Source organism: Myotis nattereri (assembly GCF_964212035.1).
Source record: "Myotis nattereri genome assembly, chromosome: 2".
Taxonomy (NCBI): Eukaryota; Metazoa; Chordata; class Mammalia; order Chiroptera; family Vespertilionidae; genus Myotis; species Myotis nattereri.
Window position 1 is genome coordinate 83123191 of NC_138076.1, and position 23572 is coordinate 83146762.

The 23572-nt window shown below is 42.1% G+C and overlaps 1 protein-coding gene across 3 annotated transcripts in view; it reads left to right on the forward strand.

Moving 5' to 3' along the window:
• The window catches only part of DGKH (diacylglycerol kinase eta), a gene marked incomplete at its 5' end in the record, with an annotated part of 194994 nt that overhangs the window by 123030 nt on the left and 48392 nt on the right, over positions 1 to 23572 (forward strand). For all 3 annotated transcript variants that reach the window (XM_081084491.1, XM_081084490.1, XM_081084492.1), the window contains 5 exons: positions 6922 to 7024; positions 8787 to 8946; positions 10627 to 10735; positions 10863 to 11002; positions 16730 to 16814. In XM_081084491.1, the coding sequence (XP_080940617.1) occupies positions 6922 to 7024; positions 8787 to 8946; positions 10627 to 10735; positions 10863 to 11002; positions 16730 to 16814 (597 nt within the window). The remainder of the gene's footprint in view (positions 1 to 6921; positions 7025 to 8786; positions 8947 to 10626; positions 10736 to 10862; positions 11003 to 16729; positions 16815 to 23572) is intronic.

The following is a 23572-nucleotide window of genomic DNA, read 5'->3' on the forward strand; positions in this document are numbered from 1 at the left end:
TTACATAACCTTTTTGTAATACTTATCATATGTTTCCTTTGTCTAAAGGCCTCTTGCCCACAGTTTTATGGTTTTTCATTATGCTTGAGTCACACTAGGTGGTTTGCTATTTTTCAGGCCTGACATCTACCTTATAAAATTCTTATATGATCTAATGAAAATAAGCAAAATCTGTCTTATGTCCACTTGTTTTGCAATGATCCTGTAGCTTTGTATTCACACCTCTTTCATAACATTTTCATGTTATTATAGTTACAAGTACATCCATGCCTAGTTTCTCTGGCCTTGCAAGGAAAAGGAAAAGGAAAAGGACCTATTACCCACTCATCTTGAAAAGTGATCTACATCAGAGGCGCGCAGTAAACGTAGACACAAAGTTTCAAGGTCACTCAGAATAACTATTGAGAACAAAAAACACAGGGCTAACGTACTTATTAAGCAGGACCCAGGCAGGCAACTTAGGATACTTTATGAACTCACCTTGAGAGCCTTTAAATGTTCTAACCAGCCTGGCCAGAGTCGCTCAGTTGATGGCGCGTCGTCCTGTCCACCAAAATGTTGCTGGTTCAATTCCCGGTCAGGGCACATGCCTGGGTGTGGGTTTGGTCCCCAGTTGGGATGCACTGAAGGCAACTGATCGATGTTTCTCTCTCTTCCTCTCTCTAAGCATGTCTTCAGGTGAGGATTGAAAAAAAGAAGTTCTAACCATAAAAGCAGAAATTTCATGAAGCACTTACTTAATGTGTTGTTATTTCATTAGTCCTTTTAGAAAACTAGTATATTAATTTAACATGTATTTATAAACTTTTGGGAAAATAACCGAAATTTAATTCTTGTTCTGGTGATGACCCAATTTTGGACAGTTTTCTAATATGATTTATAATAATTAACAATCCAAATCAATTTTAGAAAAACAAGCATGCACAGATAGTTTTAAAAGGAATAAAAAATATGTAAAAATGGGACAAAACTGAAAAAATATAACAATGTTAAATGAGAAAAGTAGAAGATAAAAATTCCAACTTCACTATTTTTACAGAATGTGTAAAACTATGTCCAGAAATTGGACAACAGGTGGAAAATTAGGAGTTGACTCATTAGGGTTGTAGAACTATGGTTTGGTTTTTTTTGTTTGTTTGTTTGTTTGTTTTTTTATTGTGAAGCAAGTATGCCTGCATTTAATAACAGCTTTATGGAGACACAATTCACATAACATTCACCCTTTTTTTTTTTTTTAATTGCTTAAAGTATTACAAAGGGTATTACATATGTGTCTTTTTTTTTTTCCCCCGCCCTTGACTATCCCCTGGCCTCCCCCACCCCCCAGCGTCCCATGTCCATTGGTTATGCATATATGCATGCATACAAGTCCTTCGGTTGATCTCTTGTACCCCTCCCTCCTGCCCCCCATATGGTTTGGTTTTTAACTAGATGACTGTGTTTAGACACCAAATATTCTGCTGTTAAAAATCGTATTTTAAAGGCAAAATAATATATTAACAGAAAAATGAGAGTTTATAGGAAGTATAGACTAAGACAGGTGTAACAAAGGCGACAGTAGCCCAGCAACCAACACATCTAACTGACAGAGTGGGGAGGAATGATTTCACAATAAGGTGGCACTTATGTTTGTCAGGGAAGAAAGAGGGAAAAGAAATTTAGGAATGTCCTTTTCTATAAAAGACATTAAAGGTGAGGGCAAGTAGAATGAGCAAATAAAAAACCTAATTTACTCCTACCTAAAGTTTAAAAACTACTGACTAAATACAAGTAGAAACCTGTATATTGCAGGTAAAAACAATTTATATAATACTTTTAGAAAATAACTTCATCATATGTGATCTTTCTTTTTAAAAAGTTAGGAAAAAAAAGCTGAAGTTCTTGAAGTAGAGAATTAGACTTTAGTAAATGTGGAGTGATAAAAATAGCAGTAGATGCATATATCACTGGTTGTTCCCCCCAAAAGACATCTTAGGTGGAATGAAAATTTAAACTCTTGGTTAGGGAGCACTCCTTTAAAATAAGGAATGGCAAAAGAGGGTTTTAGGGGTGGGGTTGCACTAAGACTCCAAGGAGAGCTAGTTTATATTATATAGTCTATATTATATTAAATGGGATAAGAGAAATAAAAAGTAATGCCTATGGCTGACAAAAGAGGCAACTGAGCCCCAGCCGGTGGTTTAGTTGGTTGGAGTATGGTCCCATACACCAAAAGGTTGTGGGTTCTATTCCCATTTAGGGCCCATACAGGAGGCAACTGATCAATGTTTCTCTCTCATATCAGTGTCCCCCGTTTCACCCCCACCCCCCACCTCTCTCCTCCTCTCTCTAAAATCAACAATCGTATCCTTGGGTGAGAGGGAAAAAAAAGAGGCAACTGAGGAAGAATAATAAAAGCAGGAGGACAAAGAGAATCATGTTCAAATTAAAAATGATAAGGAGTCCTGGCTTGCGTTTTCCAGTGGTTAGGGCCTGCACATCTGAGGTTCTTGGGTTCGATTCCAGGTCAAGGGCATGTACCTGGGTTGCAGGTCCCATTCCTGCGACCAGGGCTGTTGGGAGGCAACCAGTTGATGTGTCTCTGTCACATCCACATCGATGTTTCTCTCTCCTCTCCTCCTCCCCCCCCTTGTTCTCTGTCTCTCTTCCCCTCTCCACACCCCCTTCTCCTTCTCCTTCCTTTTACTCTTTCTAAAATCAATGGAAAAAATATCCTCACTCAGGTGAGGAGGATTAAAATCCTATATAATAAAAGACTAATGTGCAAATTGACTGAATGGCGGAACGACCAGTCACTATGACACACACTGGCCACTAGGGGCAGACACTCAATGCAGGAGCTGCCTCCTGGTGGTCAGTGCATTCCCACGGAGGGAGCGCTGCTCAGCCAGAAGCCAGGCTCATGGCTGGCGAGCGCAGTAGCAATGGTGGGAGCCTGTCCTGTCTCTGAGGCAATGCTAAGGACCTCTTGGGGGATGTCTTCCTACCGGCTTAGGTCCCCTGGGGAGTGGGCATCACCCAAGGGTCCTGGACGGCAAGAGGACACAGGCCGGGTTGAGAAACACACCCCTTCCTCCTCGCCTCCCCTCCCCCCAAGTGCACAAATATCGTACACCGGGCTTCCAGTAAATAAATGAAAAGGAAAAGGAACACAGATTACTTATTAGGCTTGAATAAAATATTATAGGACTTATTTTCCTCTGTGGCCTATGGAATTAATCTCATTATGAAATCAACATGTCACGCTCACTTCTCTTACATTTGCTGATCTACACCATACTTATGAAAGCAATGTTTTTTCCCACCCTCTTGGGGGTGTTGGGAGGGCTGACTTCCAAGACTCAAAACAAACAAAGCAGCCCAAAGGCCAGGCAGTCGCTGTCATAGTTGGACAGCGTCACCCAGTGCTAAGGTGAGCACTCACAGCTGTTATTACCTCCTCGCCCTGTTACCTCTAGCCCCCTGGCCCCCCGCTGAGTTCCTGCCCTGACTGCAGTCAGAGGCCCCGTCCTCACGCAGTCCAGCACAGATGCACTTCCCACTGATTTCACATTATGTTGGGCATTTCTTTCCTCTTTCTTGACATGGAATAAAGTTTTAAAATATTTAATTAAATGCTGTTTCAACACGTGGCCTACTGAACTCATCATTCTGTCAGAGAACATACGTAGGATTGTAGCAAAATTATGTTTGTTTCATAAATATATTTTTATTGATTTCAGAGAGGAAGGGAGAGGGAAAGAGAGAAACATCAATGATGAGAGAGAATCATCATTGCACGTCCCCTACTGGGGATTGAGCCCACAAACTGGGCATGTGCCCTTGACCAGAAATGAACCTAGGACCCTTGCAGGTCAATGCTCTATCCACTGTGCCAAAACAGCTAGAGCGCAAAATTACGTTTTGTGCCGGGAGCTGGTCCATGCTTGCTGTTTCAAGAGACCTGGCATATATGGCATACTGTTCTTAGTATGTTTGCTCACCTTCTAGGCACTATGTGTTTTAACCAAGGTCTCTGAGAAAGGTTGTTTCCCCAGGTAGGGATTTTCCCCTGAAGTTAGGGAGGGAATAAAACCTCTTAACTAAGTGCCAGGCGGGTAATTAATCACTTTAACTACGAACAATCATGCTTAAGCTACATAATCTTTACTCCCTGGAATGGAGATAAGAAACGCCCTAACCTTTGTAATAGAAATTGACAGGCTTCGCTGGAGACTTGACCTTGTTTTCTAATAGAAGAGACGTGTATTTAAGTTGTATTGTCATCACCTTTGCTTCTCTAGCTTCTGAAATAAAGACTTGAGTGGGCCCTGACCGGTTTGGCTCAGTGGATGGAGCGTCGGCCTGCAGACTCAAGGGTCCCGGGTTTGATTCCGGTCGGGGGCATGTGCCTTGGTTGCGGGCGCATACCCAGTGGGGAGTGTGCAGGGGGCAGCTGATTGATGTTTCTCTCTCATCGATGTTTCTAACTCTCTATCCCTCTCCCTTCCTCTCTGTAAAAAATCAATAAAATATTTTTAAAAAAAAGACTTGAGTGGGCTGAGGGGTGAGAGGTTTGTTTGTCATACAGCTTCAAAAAAAAAAAAAAAAGAAATTGACAGGCTTAAAATCAACTGGTATAAATACGGATGTAACAAAACAATAAACAGCAGAACCTCTCTGGAGATCGAGACCAGAACTTGGCTGGAGATCCTGGCTAGGCTGCTGATCAACTGAACGCTGTCTCCATGTCATTCCTTCTTCTCTGACTCCGTCTATGCCTTTGGGAACCCCTGGACCTGCTGGGGTTGGACCCCGGCATATGGCGCCCAAACAGGGACCCCTAGGTAAGCGCCCCGCACTCGGGAAGGATCAGACTCCACCGTAGGGTGGATAGTCTTTGCCGACTCCGTCCACACCTTTGGGAACTCCTGGAACAGGATTCCCCTAGGTAAGCCCCCCCCCCCCCAATTGAGAACCCCACACTCGGGAGGGATAGGACTCCACCAGGGTACTGCAGACCCCCCTACAGAGGATAAGTAGGGTAAGAAGGTGGATAGTACAGAACTCAGATTGAGAAGATGTGCCATACTGAGTCCAAAGAAAGAAGACTCTGTATTGATTCTTAGATTAAAATGTGCCATACTGAGTCTAAAGAAATAAGACTCTGTATTGATCTTTTAACACATATGCTTGCTAGCAGAGGAATTAAGGTTACTCCCAGTCAGATGGAACATTTTATACAAGAAGTATGTCCATGCTTTTCTGAGGAAGGAAAGGTAAATGTAAAGGCATGGGAGGAGGTAGGCCCAAGGAGCCTTATCCTTAACCCAACTGCAGCCTTTCCACCCCGGGAAAGTGCAGGATTGGCAAGCTCTCCCTGGGGTGATAGATCAGGCCTCAGGTAATAGCGGAAAGCGCCAATCCTACTCTTAAAATGGATACAAGAGAGCATTTCAGGTTTTTCTTTTTAATGCCCGCTTTTAAAAAATAAAAAAGGGGGAATTTGCCGGGAGCCGGTCCATGCTTGCTGTTTCAAGGGACCTGGCATATATGGCATACTGTTCTTAATATGTTTGCTCACCTTCTTGGCACTATGTGTTTTAACCAAGGTCTCTGAGAAAGGTTGTTTCCCCAGGTAGGGATTTTCCCTTGAAGTTAGGGAGGGAATAAAACCCCTTAACTAAGTGCCAGGTGGGTAATTAATCACGTTACTACGAACAATCATGCTTAAGCTACATAATCTTTACTCCCTGGAATGGAGATAAGAAACGCCCTAACCTTTGAAATAGAGATTGATAGGATTGGAATCAACTGGTATAAATACAGATGTAAGAAGACAGAACGAAGAGAGACAGAACCTAGGCACAGAACCTACACAGAACGTTCTCTAGAGACAGAAGAACTTCACTGGAGAGAACATGGCAAAAGATCCTGGACAGAAACTGGCCTCAGAACCTAGAGACAGAACCTAGCGAGAGAACATGGCAAAAGATCCTGGACTGAACCTGACTACAGAAATTGCCAAGAGAACCTGACTAGAACCTGGTGACTGAACCTGGCTGGAGAACCTAGTGAGGGAACTTGGCTACAGAACCTGGCTGGAGAACCTAGCAAGACAACATGGACACAGAACCTGGCTGGAGATCCAGAGCAGAACCTCTCTGGAGATCCAGACCAGAACTTAGCTGGAGATCCTGGCTAGAGATCCTGGCTAGGCTGCTGATCAACTGAACGTTGTCTCCATGTCATTCCTTTTTCGCCGACTCCGTCCACACCTTTGGGGACCCCTGGACCCGCTGGGGTTGGACCCGGGCAGTTTTGTATGTCCATCAAAATTTGGTGGCTTTCTGTAAGAATTTTATAAGGTAGATGTCATCAGTTTTTTAATGGACAATGATATTGATGTTACTGGTCACTTCTCTCCTTCCCCTCTCTTGCCTTCCTTTCCTCCTCTGGCCCTCTCATTGCCTTCACAAGCATTCATTGACTATATACTACTTGCCTGAGACAATCTTGAAAATATGCTTCACAGACAAAATCAAATTCCCATCTCTAAAAAGATTAGCCCTTTACAGGGGTGGGCAAACTTTTTGACTCGAGGGCCACAATGGGCTTTTAAACTGGACCGGAGGGCCGGAACAAAAGCATGGATGGAGTGTTTGTGTGAACTAATATAAATTCAAAGTAAACATCATTACATAAAAGGGTACGGTCTTTTTTTTCAATAGTTTTATTCATTTCAAACGGGTCGATCCGGCCCACGGGCCGTAGTTTGCCCACAGCTGGTTTAGAAGCATAAATATTGTGCCACTAAATTTATGAATTACTGAACATTTTGTGATGTAGTTGATCCTCAAAGTATCAGTTTCTTAGCTATAACTTATAACTAAATATTGATTTGTTTTTATGATTCTTAAAAATTTATTTGTTTGTTATTAGGTACACACTGCCTGCAAAGACTTATACCATCCTGTATGTCCACTTGGCCAATGTAAAGTGTCTATCATTCCTCCAATTGCACTAAACAGCACTGATTCTGATGGTATGTAGCAGTGGTGTGAGTATGTATATTTCCGATATATTGAAAGTTGATATGTACATTTATTTTCCTAGAAAAAATAGAATTATAACTGTTATCCTTATCCGTTTTTATATACTAATTCTATTTTAATTGCTGAACAGTACATTTAATTTTTAAAAGAACATTTTAAAATTAAAATTTTATATAGCTATTAACACATTGGTGAACTTTCTGTGTATAAGACTTTTAGATATTACGTTTCAGCAAATAAGATCATTATTCTGTTCTGAAATGTAATCCCAAAATTTTAATTTTTTATGTGTTTTTTCCCCTCTATATTGAAATTGCCCATTAGCATATCACTTATTTAGAAATCTGTTTTCTTATCATTTCAATGCAGGAATTTATATTACTATAAATTTATTTACTTTTTCCAAAATCTTACAACGTAGTTGTAAGTGCTGAGGAATGTGTTTACAACACTGGTTTTGGAATAGCAAATTAATAACTTTCCAAGCAAACCATATTATAAAAGCCTTTTATCATATATGATTAATGTTTTGCATTGATAAAGTGCATTATGATTTTCAAACTTTTTATATAAATTATGCCAATAGGTCTTATAGATACAGGGATACAAGCCTCAAAAGATATGACTTTTTTAAAACCTGTGGTATTAAAGCCCTCCCTCTACAAGCCCTGATATATCAGTGTTCTGTTGTTTATTATAAACTTTAAAGTATTTGTTCAGGCCTCATCAATGAGCAGTTAAAATCCTATAATAAAGATGTAATATGTAAATGGTCATTACATAGCGACCAACCACGTAACGACCAGATCACGGATCAGCAGGAAGGTGGGGCAGTGAGCTACAAGTGGACGATGGAGAGCTACAGGAGGGGGCAGGGCAGCAAGCTATGAGGGCGGTGGGGGGAGTAACAGGAGGGCGGGGCAGTGGGCAGAGAGCTATAGGAGGGCGGCAGCGAGCTACTGGCACATGGATTCATGCGCAGGGCTACTAATCCTATAAAATAAAAGCCTAATATGCTAAGTGTCTGGTCGTCTGGTTGTTCAACCAATCAAAGCATAATATGCTTATGATATTCTAAGGCCACGCAACCAATTGCTATGATGAGCACTGACCACCAGGAGGCAGACACTCAACTGGTCGACCAGTCGCTATGACGTGCACTGACCACCAGGGGGAAGATGCTCAATGCAAGAGCGGCCCCCTGGTGATCAGTGCACTCCCATAGGGGGAGCACCGCTCAGCCAGAAGCCAAGCTCATGACTGGCGAGTACAGCGGTGGTGGCGGGAGCCTCTCCTGCCTCCGCACAGTTGGACATCCCCTGAGGGCTCCAGACTGCGAGAGGGTGCAGGCTAGGCTGAGGGACACCCCCCCCCCCGAGTGCATGAATTTCATGCACTGGGCCTCTAGTACTTTATAATACTAAATACAAGAACATAGACTGATTGGTTTTCCTTATAATTGTTGTTAAAGTAGGTCCTACATCTCAAATTATCTCTGATTAATACTTTTACCATTTGTTATGATTTTTCATTATAGAGCATATTTTAAAAGATAACTCCTCTCTCTATATATTTATATTTTTAATATGTAAATAATAAACCAATCTCCAGTTGGGGGGCTAATTTATAACTTATTGTTAAAGTAATGAACCTGGTTCTTTATTTTTATGACTTTCTCTTCTTTTCTCTGGATTTTTGTTAGTTTAAGAGAGGAAACTATGCATATTGATCTTGTCCTGTGTTTTTTTACAGGTTTCTGTAGAGCAACGTTTTCATTCTGTGTTAGTCCTTTACTGGTTTTCGTCAACTCCAAGAGTGGAGATAATCAGGGAGTCAAGTTCCTTCGACGGTTTAAACAGTTACTAAATCCAGCTCAGGTGTTTGATTTAATGAATGGAGGTCCTTATTTGGGGTAATTGATTATTGATAAGTCTCTTTTAAATGAAACAGCAGTAAGCATGAAATGTGTCTGGCTTTTCAGTTCATGAAAATTGTAGACTCATTTAGACATCTCTGTGTTGATCTTCTCACTCCTCCCTTTTTAAAAATTCTAATTATAAATTTAACACAACCTCTTTGATATTGATATAACTTCCTTGTGTGATACGAATTCCAAAATGTGTTTAGAAAGTGTTTTAGATCGTATCTTACATCAATCAAGCACTCAGAGTGTGCTGAGCTCTAAGAAAGATAAATGTGAAAATATAGAAATACAAGCTAACTTTAGAAATTGATTTGCATGGAAGACTTGTATTGATTTGTATGTAATACAATCAATTGTTTAACTAAAGCATGGTTACTATCATGGGTCTCTAGGTAGTTCCTCCAGGATTTCAGACTCACTCCATACAAATGGCAAAGAAATGCTTTTCTTCATTGTTTCAGCTATCTGGAATGTCATTTAACATAAAATCTGAAAAAATATTAAATAATATTTTCATTGAAGGAAAATGTGCCTTGAAGCACTGTCAGTACATGTATGATTTTTGTTGGAGAACTGATATTGTGTCATTTGAACCAGAGCCCAGCATTCTCTATGATTTATTTATGCCAACTCTGCTTTTCTCTAGGGTTCCACCGTCACCTTGACGCATGAACATAAAAGTAGACATGGGGATTTTCAGATTTTTCTGTCTTCCATATTTCTCTCCTTACTCTTTTCTTGTCCCTCTTTTCACTTTTGTTCCTGTTTATTTCCATTGCCTTTTTCTTGCAAAGTTCAGGCCCTTTGGTCACTGGTGTTGGTCTTTTTCATGTGTACCCAACTCCTTCCTCATCTACGTGGACATCCCTCACTTCCCTTTCTTTGGGTCCTGGCATTTCCTCATCTGGCCTCTCTTCTCACCTTTGTCTCTCCCATTGCTGGTTAGCTCTGTCTCCTTTCTAGTACATTTGTTTTATAATCCTTTCTAGTTCTTACAGCTTATATTCTTGACATTCGTTATTTCCACCCAAGGAGCTTTCTTTGTTAAACTTCTTGAGGTTATCTCTGTAACATACTTTTTAGATTTCCCACCATACTTGAGCTATGCAAAGGTACACTCAGGAGATGGGGCATGTCAAAAGTCGAGAGGCAGGGAAATAGGAGTAAAACGATTGACCTGAGACTAGGAGAAGAGGAGGAGAACAACTGACAGGACTACAAAAACTGACACATTGTCAAGGTTTGGGATTTCTTTAGGAGCTGCCACTCAATAGCAACAGTGCCCTAGATGCCCACCCCTGGTTTGGAGCTTGCTATGCTTCAGGAAGTAACTTAGCCTTGTCATGGGAAGAAAAAAATTACTACGTTTACCATCTTATATCACTTATCTTTCATTCTCTTTCCTGGGTTCTGCTTCTTTTTTGTCTTCTTATTTCTTCTTTCCCTTTCCTTCTAATTTTACTTCCATTTCTACTTATAATCCTCTTTCCTCTTTATGATTAAGAGGTTTTATTGAGTTAAAATTGTACTTAACTTTATAGTATAATTATTATGTAAGAGTTCTTATATTTAATCTGAACATGAATACCAATAAATATAGAATAACATAGAATTAGGGAAAGTGAATTTTTTTTATTTATATTAAAATAAAACACTTTTTACTTTCAGTTTAAGATTATTCCAGAAGTTTGACAATTTCCGGATTCTTGTTTGTGGAGGAGATGGAAGTGTAGGTTGGGTTTTGTCAGAAATTGATAAGCTCAACTTGAATAAACAGGCAAGTACTAATTCTTTTCATTGCTAGCTAACATGAATGTGTACTAACCGGCTGACAGAGAAGTGTAGAACTGTCATAGACCCAATCTCTCCCCTTGTCTGAGGTCTCCTGTTGTGCTCTCTTCTAGTGTCAGCTTGGAGTGCTGCCTTTGGGTACCGGAAATGACCTGGCCCGGGTTCTCGGCTGGGGTGGTTCATACGATGATGACACTCAACTTCCCCAGATACTAGAGAAGCTGGAACGAGCCAGTACTAAAATGCTGGACAGGTAAAAGTGAATTATCTCCTATATCTAGTTTGAAAATGGCATACTGCAATCTTTTTTTTTTTTTTTTTTTGAGAACTTAAATTTTGCTGACTGTAGGCCCCTTGAGGGCAGAGACTTCCTGGTCCTGTCCACGCTCTCACCCCTGAGGTCTAGAACAGAGCCCAGCAGAGAGTAGACACTCTGTATATTCAGTAGACACTCAATCAATATATTTTTTGAGTGAGTGAATTGTAGCAAAAACTAGTCTAATGAACCCGTTATTTTAGAGATAGAAGGCTCAGCTTTAAATGGTTAATTTGGGGAGGGGGCCTTTCAATGATTATCATCTTGTGGTTTCATTAAAGCTAAAAAAGATCTATAAAGTTTGGATTTGTTAGAGTATCTTTTTTAAATGATGCTTATGAAGAATGAATTAAACCAACAAAGAACTAAATACTAAAAGAAGAGAGATGCATCTGGAAGAACTATCACCCTTTATGGTCCCCTTGGTCACATCTCCTCACTGCTCTCTCTCTAAATGCTCCACATGGAAAGAAGAAATCACAGTGCATGTGTTCTGAGCCTTATGGAGGAGGTTTTAGAATTTAGGTATAGGGGACAACAGGACTCAGTGAGCAATAACCTCTCCACCCCCATAAGAAGACAAATGTCAAAATATGAAGGCAGGGGATGGGGGGTAAGAGATCAACCAAAGGACTTGTATGCATGCATATAAGCATAACCAATGGACATAACTAGTAGGGAAGTGAAGGCATGTGCTATGGGGTGGGAATGGCCGGGGAGAAGCCAATGGGGGGAAAAGGAGACATATGTAGTACTTTAAACAATAAAGAATTTAAATTTTAAAAAAGAAGATAAAAGTCAAAATATCGTTATAAACTTGAGTTTATAATGAATCAAAACAGCTTTGATAGGATTAGCCATCTGTGGAACTCCTCTGGAAAGTAACAAAATCATCAGGGAGCCACCCATCTAAAATGTAATTGCTCTCAAATGAGCTATAATCTAATTAATTGTAAACTTGCCTGTCGTAAGGTAATGTGGAAATGGTTAATTCTTTTGCTGACAGAATATTTAAAAAGAGAGTTGGGCCGTAGAGCATTTATTTCTATTTATCCCAAACACTCCTTTTAGAAAAAATTTTTCATTAAATTTACAGTTGACATTCAATTTTATATTAGTTAAAGTGTACAACATAGTGGCTAGACATTTATATAACATACAAGGTGAGAGGGATACCCCCAGTAGTGTGGGTGCAGAAAGTGGATTTTTTTTAAATTAAATCTTTATTGTTCAGATTATTACAGTTGTTCCTCTCCCCCCCCCCCATAGCTCCCCTCCACCTGGTTCCCACCCCACCCTCTGGCCTTACCCCCCACCCCACACTGTCCTCATCCATAGGTGTACTGTTTTTTTCCAACCTCTTCCCACACCCCCCCACACCCCTTTCCCCCCGAGAATTGTCAGTCCACTCCCTTTCTATGCCCCTGATTCTATTATATTCACCAGTTTATTCTGTTCATCGGATTATTTATTCACTTGACTTTTAGATTCACTTGTTGATAGATATGTATTTGTTGTTCATAATTTTTATCTTTACCTTTTCCTTCTTCTTCCTCTTCTTAAAGGATACCTTTCAGCATTTTATATAATACTGGTTTGGTAGTGATGAACTCCTTTAGCTTTTTCTTATCTGTGAAGCTCTTTATCTGACCTGCAATTCTGAATGATAGCTTTGCTGGGTAAAGTAATCTTGGTTGTAGGTTCTTGCTATTCATCACTTTGAATATTTCTTGCCACTCCCTTCTGGCCTGCATGGTTTCTGTTGAGAAATCAGCTGACAGTCGTATGGGTACTCCCTTGTAGGTAACTGACTGTCTTTCTCTTGCTGCTTTTAAGATTCTCTCTTTGTCTTTTGCTCTTGGCATTTTAATGATGATGTGTCTTGGTGTGGTCCTCTTTGGATTCCTTTTGTTTGGGGTTCTCTGCGCTTCCTGGACTTGTAAGTCTATTTCTTTCACCAGGTAGGGGAAGTTTTCTGTCATTATTTCTTCAAATAGGTTTTCAATATCTTTCTCTCTTCTTCTGGCACCCCCCATAATTCGGATATTGGTATGCTTGAAGTTGTCCCAGAGGCTCCTTACACTATCTTCATATTTTTGGATTCTTTTTTCTTTTGGTTTTTCTGGTTGGGTGTTTTTTGCTTCTTCATATTTCAAATCTTTGACTTGAATCTTGTGATCCTCTAGTCTGCTGTTGGGAGTCTGTATAATATTCTTTATTTCAGTCAGTGTATGCTTAATTTCTAGTTGGTCCTTTTTCATAACCTCGAGGGTCTAACTAGATTTCTTGAGGGTCTCACTAAATTTATCGGCTGTTTCTAGAAAATTCTTGAAAAACCTTAAAAGTGTGGTTTTGAATTCTATATCCAGTAGTTTTTTTCCCTCCATTTCTGTCATTTGTGACCTGTTTTTTTGTCTCCTCATTTTGGCTGCTTCCCTGTGTTGATAGAGTGGTTTTCTGTGTTAGGTGTCCTATAGGGCCCCGTGGCTCAACCTCCCCAATTACCTGAGGTGGACACTCTTGGTGCACCCCTTTGTGGGCTTTGTGCACAGTCTTGTTGTAGTTATGCCTTGATTGTTGTAGGATCACTGGGAGGAATTGACCTCCAGGCCAATTGGCTGTGAGAAATTGCTGTGTCTACAGTGGGAGAACTTCTGTGCTGGAGACACCCTTCTGGGGCAAGACTTGCTTCAGTGGGGCTTTGGTGCTCACTGAGTCTGCCCCCTGAGTGTTTCCCTTATGGGTCTGGATGGTTCTACTCTGACCACTGGGTACACTGGCTCTTGGATCTCTAAGGAGGTGCTAATTTAGCCTCTGCCTGATGCTACGCAGCAGGAGCTACAGAGAGATCTGCAGATTCCTCTTCTTTGTTTGGGGTTTGGAGGTGCCCAGATGAGGCCCATCTATGAAGCAATGCAAGCTGCTGTGGGGCCTTGGGCCTTCTTTTGGATGTTCTGGGTCTCTCTGACCCAGCTGCAGTTTATTAGGTAACTTTAGATTGCAAAGGGCCAGGCCATTCATATGCAAAAGCCTCTGCGAACAGCTTGGGTGGGGTGAGGTCTCAGGGAATCACCAGGGTGGAGCAAACAGCTATGGCTGATCCTCCATCCTTCCCTAAGAGGACCTGGGTCTCACTGTGCCTTGGTAATCGCTGCAAGCACCTCTGAGAGAAAGCCGCCCTCGAGTTCCGCCAGATGCCAGACAGTGCAGTTTCTCCCCGTATGAGTCTGGGTCCCCAGAGACTCGCCCGGAACTGGAGTCAGGGCCATTGAGAGCTTGAGACTCCCTCCTGATTGAAAAAGACAACCGTGTTCTCAGTTGCCAGCCATTTCCGAGTGCGCCTCCATACCTCTGCACTTTACTTCCGCACCTCCTCTGAGTCTCAGTGTGCTTTTCTCTTTCCTTCTAGTTGTAGAATTTCCACTCAGCCAGCCTTCCTGTAGTTCTGGTTGATGTCCGTTTTGTCTTTTAGTTGTATTTTTGAAGTGGTTGTGCAAGGCAGCAATTTCCGGTGTTTACCTATGCCGCTATCTTGGTTTCTGTCCAGAAAGTGGATTTAACCTCCAGTCTTTAAAGGAGCCTGGAGGTGATTTGTCAGACAGCTACCCAATTCTATGCTCACCAAACCACACAGGGTATTTTAAAGGGCTTATTGTTGCAAATTTAAATACCACACTCTCGTTTCATCCTACTCTGTGTGCTTTTCCCTCGTTATAAAAATTAACTTCTCCACATGGTCAGCAGAGAAATAGTGCCCCCAAGGTGAAATTTCTTGATACTTCTGCAAAAACATAGGAAGACATAAATAAATAAAAATAAAAAGGGGTTTAAAAACCTTTTAGATATTTTTTGTTGTTAATCCTCACCTGAGGATATTTTTCTATTGATTTTTTTTAATTTTTTTTAAAGAGTTGAATGGAGGGAGGGGGTGAGAGAGAAAGAGACAGGGGCATGGATGTGAGAGAGACACACCAATTGGTTGCCTCCCACACACACCCTGACCAGCACAAACCTGCAACCTGGTATGTGCCCTTGACTGGGAATCAAACCCATGACCCTTCGATGCTCGGGCTGACACACTAACCACTGAGACACTGGCCAGGGCTAGATTTTTGAACCTAAAAGAAAACTATTATTAGAAACATAAGAACATTTTCCAGGCTTTATTAAAAAATATTTTCTAATTGATTTAATTTTTTAAAGTTTATTGGGATGACATCTATATATATATAAAAGCCTAAGTGACCAAACAACCGAACAACTGGTCACTATGATGCACACTGACCACCAGGGGGCAGACGCTCAATGCAGCTGCAGCTTGGAGATTGCAGCGGAGCGGCAGCGAGCCTACCAAGTGGTGGCAGCGACGGCAGGTGCAGCAGGACCTAGATGAGCGGGAATGGCGCAGCGCCTGGCCGGGGCTCGGGCTCCTGGCCTCCTCCCTGGCCGCTTGCTGCTTGGATGTCAGACTGCTGGTTTCTGCCCGATCCTTGCCAGTGGCCTGCGGGAATCTGGCCAAAACCAGCAGTTCGACATCCCCCGAGGGGTCCCGGATTGCGAGAGGGTGCAGGCCAGGCTGAGGGACCCTACCAGTGCACGAATCCATGCACAGGCCACTAGTTAGTTGATAAGATCATATAGGTTTCAAGTGTACATTTCTGTGATACATGATCTGTATATTGCATTGTGAGCCCACCACCCAAAGTCAAATCATCTTCTGTCACCGTATGGGCAAAGGGGCCAAATATATGGTGACAGAAGATGTTCCTGACTTTTCATTACTGTTTTTAAGGACCAGGTGAAAATATTGCTGTTTAATAATATTCCAAATTATCAAAACTTTTTCATATATTATCAATTGATTTAATCCTCAAAACAACATGTGGGATAGCTAATAAGCATTATTGTGACTTTCTTACAAAGATGAAAACAGGTTTGTGGAGACAGAGTAAGAATGACATATTTTTGTCTGCCTGGTACTTCTTTTTAAAAATATGTATTTTTTATTGATTTTTTTCGAGAGAGAGGAAACGAGAGGGATAGAGAAACATCGGTGAGAGAGAAACATCTTCAGTAAGCTGCCTCCTGCACGCTCTCCACAGGGGATCAAGCCTGAAACCAGGGCATGTGTCCTGACTGGGAATAGAACCCATGGCATGACTGGTTGTGACATGGAGAATGATTTTTTTTATAGGTACTGTGCATTTATTTAATCTAGGATGGTGTTTTAGAACTTTGGGTTGTGATCCATTAGTAAGTTGTATAATTTAGTTATTAAATTACAGTGAGCATTATTTTAAAAGTGAAACAACAAAAATAGAAAAGTCAGAATGCATTGCATCTGGTAAAGAGGAATTATTAGCATTTCTTACTTTGGGTCATGGCCTTAAAATGTTTGGAAGTCATGAATACACAGAGAATTGATAGGATATGGAAATCATAACTTATGAATTCAGCATTTTGTGAAATTACCAAAATTTCATCTCTTTTCCCATATTTGGTTGTTTTATTTTTCAAGTGCAGTTTATATTCAATCACATTTGGTTGTTTTAAAATACAATAAACCATAGTTCATATATGTGCCTGTTTTTGTATATGAAGTGAGACATAGCCAGTTTATTAAATTTTAAAGGAATTTTAGACCAAAGATTTTTCTCCCTTCAGGTGGAGTATAATGACCTATGAACTCAAATTGCCACCAAAGGCTTCTCTACTTCCAGGACCTCCAGAAGCACCTGAAGAATTTTATGTAAGACTTTAACCCTTTACCTATTTATTATATGAAAATGGGGGTGAATATCTTGAACAAATAAGAAAGCTTATAAGATATGGTAGCATGTTTACTTAATTTTATGTTTTATTGTTTGGTGTCTGGTCTTCATTGTCTTCTTACAGTCCTCTCCCAAGAGGATGGAATCCTTATGATCTAGGTTAGAGACCTTGCATGAACACCCACACCGGGAGTGTGAATTTAGCCATATCACTCACCTTCATTGACCTCTGTGACTTCATCTGTAGAGTGAGACTACCATGTTGCGAAGATTAAATGAGATAATGAGTGTGTGAAAACACCCCTCATAGTTCTCCCGAACATTCCACCTGCCTCCTCCTCTGACCAACAGGGTTCCAGGGAAGGCCAGATGATGACAGGTTCCTGTTGGCTTTTACTCATCTTCTGCTTCTGCCATGAACACCTGTGTGATCAATAGGGTTAGCCCAGCTCCCCTAAACAATCTCCAAAGACACCAATACTCATGGCTACAATACTATATACCTTTGTTGAGGGTGCATCAGAACAGGTCCACAGGTTAAGTCTGTTGATCAAGATAAAACAAAGAAAGAAAAACTGCACTTTATTCCATCCCTGCTATGGACCATTAATAATACAGTTTTTAGATGTTCTTAAAGATTCAGCATTCTGATTAAACCTCAAAGCCCTGGAGACTTGCAACAAAACCAGATTTTTAAAGGATTATTCTCTGACTCACTAAGACCATTTGATCTATGAGAGCTTATTTTCCCCTTGAGGAAAATTCATCTGTTTATTTTACAGTTGAAGTCTTTGTTTTGTCATTAAGAAAATTATGATCTTGTCAAAACTAAGGAAAGGAATGGAAACTAGAAACATGGAGCTCTTCCTTAAGGAAACTAACTGAATTTTGAAAAACTTTTTCTGATATAAGGTAGCAAAAACTGCTTATAAAAATTTTGAAAATTTAGAGAGAGGAACCAAGATGGCAGTATAGGTAAATGCTGGTACTTGCATCTTCCCACAACCACATCAGAATTACAACTAAAATATAGAACCACCTGAAATCTTGCTGAATGGAAGTCCTACAACTAGAGATTCAAAAAGAAGCCACATTGAGACTGGTAGGTACAGGAGAGGCACGGAATGGGCTAGTCTGACACCCATGTGTGGCATGTTTTTAATTGTGAGGGATATCCCATGCGGAGCAAGGAGTACCAGCCCCACACCAGGACCCTCAGCCTAGGGTTCCAGTGCCTGGAAGGCTTCTAGAGTCCCAGGCAGTTCCTCTTAAAGGGCCTGCCCATGGACTTTCTCTGACTCCCTCCCTCTGAGCTATAGCACTGGGGCAGCAGGTTTACAGGATCCAGGGACATATGGAGAGGAACTAAATTGTCTGGCATCAGTGCAAGAACTCAGGAGCAGCTTTCTCCCAGACAAAAGAGTTGGAACCCACCCCCTCCCCCCAAACGCACACACACACACACAGCTGACTGGCAGGAACCAAATCTGAGTCACCATCAACCTGGGCCACACTGTCTGCCTCACCCTGAAGATTCCCTGAGACCATGCTCCACTCAATTTGCAGCCCCATCCAAACTCTTTGCAATTTATTTTTCATATGAGTGGCCTTTCCTGGCTCAGGCTTCAGACTTTACTAAAATCTGGCAAACAAACTGCAGCTGGACTCAGGGTTCCTGTACCTCGGTAAGTGGCCCCAGGCCTGACACTAGCAGCAACTTGCCATGATTAACAGCTTGGCCTCTCCTGGGCACTTTCTAAGCCCAACAAAAATAGCAGCCATCTTCAGATTGCTCTGTAGCTCATGCTGGGTGGCCCTAGCCAGGGCATAGGCAGTGGCTGACTTTGCACCTCTTGGGAGACCCCAGAACCAATGCAACTGGCGTACAGCTTCAGACCACACCAGATTACCTTCTACCACATCCGTGAGTGATACACTTAAGGGGCGGACTTGGTGAGCACCAAAGTCCCACTGAAGCAAGTCCAGCTCCATGGGGTTATCCCCTGCATAGCAGCTCTTCCACTGTAGTTGCAGCTGGTCCTCACAGCCAATTAGCCTGGGGGTCAATTCCTCCAGTGACACCAACAGCAACCAAGGCTCAACTATAACAGGACAGTACACATAGCCCACACAGGAGTGCACCTAAAGGGGTGTAACTGTAACACAGGGGTGGGCAACCTTTTTGTGAGTGCATGCCAAAACCAGCAAAATCTCTGACTCAAAATTCTTCTGCATGCCAACCCTAATTTTTTGAGAACATGTTCCGCCTACTTGATATCTCTTAAGTTGTATGTATGTGAAGAACCTTGAAGAAATAATAAAATTCATTCAAGCGACAAAAACACAGTATATGATGATGAAAAATACATTTATTTTTTAATGTATACATGTTATGTAAAATTGTTTATTTATCTAAGATGCACCTACACTGAATTTATTTGAAAAATAAAAAAGTTGATATTAAGAAAAAAATTATAAATGGAAGATTATAAGAGAGGGTTTCGTGTGCCAGCAAAAGTTACTGGTGTGCCATGTTTGGCACGCATGTCAGGGGTTGCCCACCCCTGTTATAACAGGACAGTGCACACAGCCCTGCTCAGATTCCTGAGGAGGCTGAGCCATGGGCCCTACAGGACACCTACTACACAAGGCCATTCTACCAATTCCAGGAGACATAGCAGCTCTACCTAATAATAGAAACAAACACAGGGAAGCAGCCAAAATGAGGAGACAAAGAAACATGTGACAAATGAAAGAACAGAAGAAATCTGCAGATAAAGAGCTAAATGAAATGGAAGCAAGCAAACTACTAGATAGAGTTCAAAACAATGGTTATAAGGATGCTCAAGGAACTTAATGAGAGCTTCAAGAAACTTATTGAAAATATCAAAGAAATGAAAAAGGACCAGTCAGAAATGAAGGATACACTAACTGAAATGAAGAATAATTTACAGGGAATCAATAGTAGAGTAGAGGATGTCAAGAATCTAATTAGCTATTTGAAATATGAAGAAGCAAAAAACGTCCAATTAGAAGAGCGAGAAGAAAAGAAAATCCAAAAATATATAGAGAGTGTAAGGAACCTCTGGTACAACTTTAATTGTACCAACAGTCACATCATGGGGGTGCAGGAAGGAGAAGAGAGGGAGCAAGAAATTGAAAATGTATTTGAAGAAATAATGACAGTAAACATCCCTTACCTAGTGAAAGAAATAGACTTACAAGTCCAGGAAGGACAGAGTCCCAAATAAGAGGCCCACACCAAGACACATCGTAATTAAAATGCCAAAGGCTAATGACATGGAATCATAAGAGGAGCAAGAGAAAAACAATTAATTACCTATGAGTGCCCATACAGCTGTCAACTGATTTCTCAACAGAAACTTTGCAGTCCAGAAGGGAGTGGCAAGAAATATTCAAAGTGATGAAAGCAAGGACCTACAACCAAGATTACTCTACCCAGCAAAGCTATCATTTAGATTTGAAGGTTAGATAAAGAGCTTCCCAGACAAGAAAAAGCTAAAGGAGTTCATGACCACCAAAACAGTATTACATGAAATGTTAAAGGGTTTTGAAGGAGGAGGAGGAGGAGGAGGAGGAGGAGGAGGAGGAGAAGGAGCAAGAGGAAGAGGAAGAAGAAGAAGAAGAAGAAGAAGAAGAAGAAGAAGAAGAAGAAAAGATGAACAATAAAATGGCAATAAATACATATCTATCAACAATTAAATCTAAAAAAATAAACGAATAAGGAATCAAACAAACAAAACTGATGAATAGAACCAGAGCCATGGAAACATGGAATAGACTGACAAATCTCAGAGGGAAGGTGGGGGGTGGGAAGAAGTTAGCCAAAGAACTTACATGCATATATGCATTACCCATGGACACAGACAATAGGGTAGTGAAGGCCTAGGGTGGGCAGGATCTGGGTGAAGGAGGTAATTGCGGGGGCCAAGGGTGGCGGGGGGGAGGGAGATATCTGTAATACTCTCAACAATAAAGATGAAATAAATTACTTAAAATTTTCAAAAATATAATAATATATAAAAAAGAAAATACAAATCTCATAATTCTACTACCCAGAGATAATTACTACTAGAGATTAATATATTGCCTGGCTGGTGTGGCTCATCAGTTGATTGAGTTCTAAGAGGTAGCAAGTTCACTTTTCAGTCAGGACACATGCCCAGGTTGTGGGCTCCATCCTGGTAAGGGGCATGCAGGAGGCAGTCAATTGTCTCTCATCGATGTTTCTCTCTATCACACTCTCTCTCTCAAAAAAAAAAAATCAATAAAAACATATTTTTAAAAAGAATAATATATTCATTATTTTATTTCCAGCAGCATTTTTATTTATAATATATTACTAGTGACCCGGTGCATGGATTGATGCACATTGAAAGGAAATTAATTAGAAGAAAGATCTGTGAAGTTACATCACTGAAAAAATTGCATGTCAAAATAGTATACTAGTATATAATATAGTATTATAAAATTAAAACATGCATGCAATTGGTGCCAGTGAGAGCTTTATATGTATCGCACATGCATGAGTCAACATTTATTTTTAAATTGCCAATGCGTGTCATATGTACTGGCAATGAATAAATCACAATGTGGTTCACGGTTGAATGTCAACAAAAACAACCAAATTCAAAAACAACAATGGGATTGGTGCCAGCAAGAGCTTTATATGTATTGTGCATGTGGGAGTCAACACTTATTTTTTTTTCTTTTTTTTTTTTTAAACAATGCTTATTTTTAAATTGCCAGTACGTGTCATATGTACTGGCTGGTCAGATGGACATAAGGTTTGTCACTTAGCCTTTTTTTTTTTTTTTAATATATTTTATTGATTTTTTACAGAGCGAAAAAGAGAGAGATAGAGAGTTAGAAACATCGATGAGAGAGAAACATCGATCAGCTGCCTCCTGCACATCTCCTATTGGAGATGTGCCCGCAACCCAGGTACATGCCCTTGACTGGAATCGAACCTGGGACCTCTCAGTCTGCAGGCCGACGCTCTATCCACTGAGCCAAACTGGTTTCGGCCACTTAGCCTTTTATATATATATATATATACTAGAGGCCCGGTGCACAAAAATTTGTGCACTCGGGGGGAAGGGGGGTCCCTCAGCCCGGCCTGTGCCCTCTCGCAGTCTGGGACCCCTGGGGAGATAACGACCTGCTGGCTTAGGCCTGCTCCCGGGTGGCAGAGGGCAGGCCCAATCCCTAGGTGCAGCCCCTGGTTGGGCTCAGAGCAGGGCTGATTGGGGAGTTGGGGCACCGCCCTATCATGCACAGAGCAGGGCGGATCGGGAGGTTGCGATGCCACCCTCAGTCACGCTCAGGGTAGGGCTGATTGGGGGGTTGGGGCACCGCCCCCTGTCACACTCAAAGCAGGGTCGATGGGGAGGTTGCAGTGCCACCCCCTATCACGCACAGAGCAGGGCCAATCAGGGAGTTGGGGCGCTGCCCCCTGTCACTCACAGAGCAGGGCCCATCAGGGGGGTTGGGGCTCCGTACCCTGTCATGCACAGAGCAGGGTTGATCAGGGGGTTGGGGAGCTCCCCCCTGTCACTCACAGAGTAGGGCCGATAGTGGACTTGGGGCACCGCCCTCTGTCACACACAGAGCAGGGCGGATCAGGGGGTTGGGGCGCCGCACCCTGTCACACACAGAGCCGCAGGGCGATCAGGGGTTTGGGGAGCTCCCCCCTATCAGGCACAGAGCAGGGCTGATCAGGGGGCTGGGGCGCCTTCCCCTGTCACGAACAGAACAGGGCCGATAGGAAGGTTGTGGCCCCACCCCCTGTCACACACAGAGCCACAGGGCGATCAGGGGATTTGAGCACTGCCCCCTGTCACGCTGATCCCGGTGCCGGGAGGCCTCACGGCTCCGCTGATCCCGGTGCTGGGAGGCATATTACCCTTTTACTATATAGGATAGAGGCCTGGTGCACTGGTGGGGGCCGGCTGGTTTGCCCTGAAGGGTGTCCTGGATCACGGTGGGGGTCCCCACTGGGGTGCCTGGCCAATCTGGGTGAGGGGATGATGGCTGTTTGCAGCTGGTCACATGCCCTTCAAGGTGGGGGTCCCTACTGGGGTGCCTGGCCAGTGTGTGTGAGGGGCTGAGGGCTGTTTTCAGGCTGGTGGGTGACGGAAGCTTCCAACTGCTCCTTTTGTTCTTTTTTTTTATTCTGGGCCAGCTTTAGCTCTGAGGCTCCAGCTCTTAGGCCTCTGCTGCTGAAAGCAGGTATCTGGTTCGTTTCGGTTCTATAATCGAAGCAATGTATAACTCCAGCTCTGAGATCCCGGCTAGCTGAAAGCATGTTTCTGGGGTTTTGTTTAGCTTCTGTATTTGTAACTATGTTTCAAACTGCCTGCTCCGAGGCCGGCAAGGCAGGCGGGGAATGTTGGAGTCCTCCATCACTGAAGCAAGCAAGCCTCATGTTAGTTTCAAGCTGCCTGGCTGCCAGCGGCCATCTTGGCTGGCAGTTAATTTGCATATCTCGCTGATTAGCCAATGGAAAGGGTAGCGGTTGTATGCCAATTACCATGTTTCTCTTTTACTAGATAGGATACACACACACACACACACACACACACACACTCACACACACACACACACACACACACACACATATATATATATACTAGAGGCCCAGTGCACAAAATTCATGCATGGGGTGGGGGTTGTCCCTCAACCCAGCCTGTACCTTCTCCAATCTGGGACCCCT